Here is a 5,611-nt window from a genome sequence, read left to right as displayed (position 1 = left end):
AATGTGCCTACTATATGTTAATTCAGTGCTCATTGTTATGATTATGACAAAATAAAACTTTCTTTTAAAAATTGCTTTTGCCTCGAACTGTTATTTGCTCAAACCAACATATTTATGCAGAAAATAATATTTCTGCTATATATTAGTTTGGGCAGCTGTAATTTATACGGTAGTTCTTGACCCTTGAGAGCAAAATATTTCATTTATTTTCTTGATTAAATAACTTGTAATTGGAATTGCTAAAACTAAACTGAAAATGAAATAATTGTAAATAGAAAATGAAAGATAAAGTTTATTTAAAAAAAAATAAATCACTAGAACAAAAATTATCTAAAATAAATTTATTTTTATAAATTGAAGAATAAAATTACAAAGTTGAGTTTTCAGTAATATGAAAAAAGAAACAAACTAAATGTCCAAGTAATTGTAAAATAAATAAAATAACTATTATGAAATAATGTTCACAAAGAAAGATATTATAAAACAACCGTACAATATTGAGAATTGTTTCTAAAATAATTATAAAATATGTATTATAAATAAAAAAAATGTATTCTAAATAAATATAAATATTATTTACATATTGTAAATACTATAGAAATAAAACATCATTTTTAAATGTCAAAACACGAATATTGTAAAATAAAAATTATTTATAGCAAAATAATTACTTTTCAATATTGTAAAATGAGGGGGTGGCAACCTTGTTTGGGCGTTTTACCCGGTGGTAGGACCACCTCTACTCGGACCCCCCAAACCCACCTACTTTCCCTACATGTCGCGCCGGGAGTGAGCCACACTTACCCCTCCCTATCTTTGTTCTTTAGTTGTTTCTTTTTTTGTTTTTTAAAATTTTGCTGGCCGGTTCAACCAACCGGTCCAATTTATGGGTTGAATACACATGGCGACTTCTCGTTTGTACATGTCATCAAACCCAAAGATCCAATAAATTTTTTTTAGTATTTACCCTTATTTCTGAAAACCCATTGAATCTCGATTAATCTAGTTCGAACCAAGTCGTCTCACTAAGGGGTAAAACTCCAAGTCGCAGATTTTCTTCATTCAATGTGATTTAATAAATTTATGACGCGATTGAAAGATATGCTTGTTAAAATGATGTTTTAATATTAAAAAAGGACCTATAAATGATTTGGAAAATCAACATGCTGTCATGGTACACAAATGAACGTACTATTATAGAATATGCTTTAAACATAAGCCAAGAGAGAACATACGCTTACATTATGTGATCTTAGATCAACCGACCAGTTTAATAAATTATGGAAATATAGACATTTCTTCACCTTTTACCAAGAAAACAAGCGGCATTACCGAGTCATTGGCAAATTAATAAGTAATCTATTGTTAGAAAAATTTAGACCCTGTATAGATATAAAGCTCTTTGACCTCCCTCTCTATTATCTTCCACGTGTTCATAAATTAATTGTTGCGTCTCTTCTGTAACCGAAAAAATTAATTGTCGTATGCATGAATTATTACAGATAAAGGACGAAAAAAAGAAGAAGAATATACATCTTATTTAAAAAGTATATGGTCTTTTCACTTAAAAAAGATAACCATAAGATCTTTCCAAAAAATAAAATAAAACAAAGATGATGTATATAAAAAGTCTGCTCTATTCGAAGATGATGTAATGGAGTCGTTAGACATTCCCGTTAAAAATTTAAAAGTTTCAAATTCGATTATAATAATGGAATTATCACTATCCTTTTATTAAAATTTTTAATTTTTTTACTAAACATGAATCTCTCTTATAACAAAAAGTCCACCAATATTATAATTATAATTAATACTAAAAGAACGCCCTATCTCTTTCCCCTAAGGTTTCCATACACACGTACATGTATAAATATACGTGTTAACCCCTCCATGGCTCTACCACAAATATTCACCAATCTCTCAGCTCTCTCAAGTCTCAAGATGGAAGAGAGGCATCCAAACTCAACATACTTCATCACCATCTTCATCATAAGTGGATTACTCTCGACAGTGGGCGAGTCGTCCAAGCCTTATGCAAATTCCACCGAGTTCCCTGCTCCCCTACCTAATGACCTCTCTTCTCTTCCCAATCTCTTCGCCAATGAACTCCGCTTGGACCCAGACAGCATCAACCTTGCCTCCACTGACTATGGCAACATCTTCCGAGTATTCCCTGCCGCCGTCCTCCACCCCACCAGCTTAAACAACGTTGTTTCCCTCATTCAGTCCTCATACAACTCCTCGACCCCGTTCACCATTGCCGCCCGAGGACAAGGCCACTCGGTGCAAGGCCAGGCCATGTCTCAAGGCGGGGTTGTTGTGAACATGATGTCCCTTCGAGAGCATGCGATAAACAACAGCAATAATGACCAAAGCCGAGCATTTATTGCCTCTGTCTTCCACAGGCCTTCTGGAAAATATCTGCATTACGCAGATGTTGGGGGTGAGATGTTGTGGATTGATGTGTTACAGGACACGACTAAGCAGGGGTTTTCCCCTGTTTCATGGACCGACTATTTGTACCTAAGCGTTGGTGGGACACTCTCTAATGCGGGGATAAGCGGGCAGACATTCCGGTTCGGTCCTCAGATCAGCAATGTGCATGAGTTGGACGTGATCACTGGTATATATATCATATTCCTATATATCAAACAAATGATGAATTTATTTTTTCTCTAATTTTCTCCTGCTCTCTTTAAGTTTTTTCAATAAGTTCTATATATCTAAGTTGTAATAAAGGAGTAACAGAACAAAAACGTTGTGATAAAGGAAGATATATAATAAGTTGGCTCTATCATCCCTTTTTGTTTCAGGAACCGGGGAGTTCTTGACCTGTTCGCGTTCCAAAAATTCCGAGCTATTCTATGCCGTCCTAGGTGGGTTAGGACAGTTTGGGATCATAACCCGGGCACGAATTGCCTTAGAACCTGCGCCAAAGAGGGTAAGTACAAATATATTTCCTTCATCACATCATCTCATATAATATCACATAAGATTGATCGATTTGTTTCGTTGTATCAGAACTTCTTCTTTTTTTTTTTTATGAATATTATATCAAAGTTCTCATGGTAAAACTACCAGAAGAAGTTTCTGGTATCCAATGATTTTCCTATAGGTATATGTTTTGTGCATCTTCACGTTTGTTATCCATCACGACATTCAACTTCATGTGGAACTTTCTTCTCACTAGTATATGTTTGAATGCTCATCATCTTTGTTTACCAATTTTTTGTCTTTCAGGTTAAGTGGGTAAGAATGTTGTACAACGACTTCTCAGTTTTCACGAGAGACCAAGAACGTCTGATTTCAATCCATGGAAGGAAACAAAGGAATGCGCTGGACTACGTGGAAGGTTTCCTCATGATGAACCAGCAAGGCTCTCCAGACAGTTGGTTTCCATCTTCCGAGCACGCGAGAATTACTTCGTTAGTAACCAAATATGGAGTTATCTACTGTCTTGAAGTTGCCAAGTACTACGATGATCTTTCCCGTGATTCAGTTGACATGGTAATTCCAGCTTCATTACTGTCAGGTCATACAGTGCATATGAAAATTAAACTTATTTGTTAATCAATTTGCTCAACCTTTATCTTTTAACAATTGCAGGATCTAGAGAATTTGTTCAGAGGGTTGGGACACACCCCAGGATTTAGGTACAAGAAGGACGTATCATACGTGGAATTTCTGAACCGGGTGCGAGTGGGAGAGCTTCAGCTTCGATCTCAGGGACTGTGGGATGTTCCTCACCCGTGGCTGAACCTATTCCTCCCTAAATCTCATATTTCCGACTTCAACGAAGGCGTTTTCAGGAACATTATTCTGAAAAACAACATCACCACCGGACTCGTCCTCTTTTATCCCATGAACAGAAACAAGTAATTGACATCAAACTATCTATCTTTTCTGATTGTTGTATTTTGCAGATTTTCATGCGCTTCACCAATTCTCACGTATTGGTTTCTAACTTCTACTTAAAACAAACTTTTGCGCTTTTCATATGTGGTCTTTTTGTTTTTTTCCGCAAAAATGGGGAAAAAAGAGAGTAAAAAAGCTGTGCTTATATCATAACATTTTAAGATTTCAGGCCTTATAAAAGTTGAAATATATTATTTTGTTGTCTTTCTCATTTCAGAGAGAAATGAAAAGTTTTATGATTTTGCTGAAAACAAGCATTGAGAACTAACATTTAACTAGCTTTCCGCATTATTTGCTATGCACTAATTAATTATGTCAAAGTTTCTGAACACAAATTACTTTTCAGATGGGACGATCGAATGTCTGCATCGATACTGGATGAAGAAGTTTTCTACACCGTAGCATTTCTTCAGTCAACTGGCTTTGACGACTGGCAACATTTCGACCAACAGAACAACCAGGTCTTACAATATTGTAAGGATGCCGGTATCAGAATCAAGCAATACCTTCCCCATTACCGGAGTAAAGAAGATTGGGCCGGTCACTTCGGCTCGAAATGGAGGACCTTCCGTGAACGAAAAACACAGTTTGACCCGAAAATGATACTATCTCCTGGACAGATGATCTTTAATTAGTAGATAGGTCAATAGTTCGATAGGATAAATAAATCCTTCATGGGTTTTCTTGGTTCAACACCTATTCGGTTTGAGATCAGAAAAGCATAAGTAATATTCCTAGTCTTTGTTTTTTTATTATTGTTTCTCCGTCAATGGATGTATATTGTCAAGTTGAATGAATCAAGTAATGAAGGAAAAAGATTGCTTTCATGATGCGAGATGAATGCGTCACCTGTGTACACATAACGAAGAAAAATTAAATATGGTCGATCATGTTTGGATATTATTACAAATAATGTCACCTGATATGGGTTTTTTTTTTGTGTGTATTTTTTGGCTAGGTGAGATGGGTAGATATTCTATAAATCATTATGGGATAGACAAATGCCTAATTTATTGGATTACCATATCTTAATCTTTAAATCTTTGTCGATTTCAATGGATGTTTATAGACCTAATACAATGAAATAGAAATCCTACAACCTCTTAGTTTAAAAGTGAGGGCATGTGCTATACCCTTTTTCTCAATCTTTTTTTGGTTTCAAGGGAGACCCGTGAATGTAGTACTACGAAACAAAATTCCTGCAACCTCTTAGTTTATTGGAGAAAGCATGCGTTATTGCACTAAACTCTCTTTTTTAATCTTTTTTTCGGTTGCAAGGCAAGCTCGTGAACCTAGTACAATGAAACTTAATCCATATTGTCAAGGGAGCGAGTTGGAAAGCTTTTCCCAATTGCATGTTGCTTTTTTCTAAATTTCCATTATTTTATTTTATTTTCATTTTTTAAATTGCCACAATTTTTTTCATTTCTTTCTTCTGTTTGGTGTTTTTAGACCCAATCAAAACAAGATAGTCCCGATTGTTACGGCCATACCAATTATTTCAAGAAAAAGTGTTTTTTTTTTCAAATTTTGGCTAGAAATATCAGAAAAAGTTGTGTATAAAAAATGCTAGATCATAAGATATATGCAATATCTTTTTTGAATAAAATTAGGATTTGCAAACTGATATAGTGTAAATGTAAGTTTTTGTTGTAAAAAATTTGAATATTCGGATACTAATTCTCAACTTTATTGG

At 34.8% G+C, this 5,611-nt stretch overlaps 1 protein-coding gene across 1 annotated transcript; it reads left to right on the top strand.

Moving 5' to 3' along the window:
* Nucleotides 1–1,916: 1,916 nt before the first annotated feature.
* On the top strand, nt 1,917–4,737 carry LOC116197027 (cytokinin dehydrogenase 3-like). The gene is made up of 5 exons (XM_031527032.1): nt 1,917–2,623; nt 2,814–2,941; nt 3,241–3,507; nt 3,607–3,875; nt 4,262–4,737. The coding sequence occupies exons 1-5, from the start codon at nt 1,942–1,944 to the stop codon at nt 4,548–4,550; spliced, it is 1,635 nt and encodes a 544-aa protein (XP_031382892.1). The 5' UTR covers nt 1,917–1,941; the 3' UTR covers nt 4,551–4,737.
* The last annotated feature ends 874 nt before the right edge of the window (nt 4,738–5,611 follow it).

The sequence above is a fragment of the Punica granatum genome, chromosome 2 (genome assembly GCF_007655135.1).
Source record: "Punica granatum isolate Tunisia-2019 chromosome 2, ASM765513v2, whole genome shotgun sequence".
NCBI lineage: Eukaryota > Viridiplantae > Streptophyta > Magnoliopsida > Myrtales > Lythraceae > Punica > Punica granatum.
Note: the sequence above shows the minus strand (reverse complement) of the source record. Positions and strands in the feature narration are given on the sequence as shown.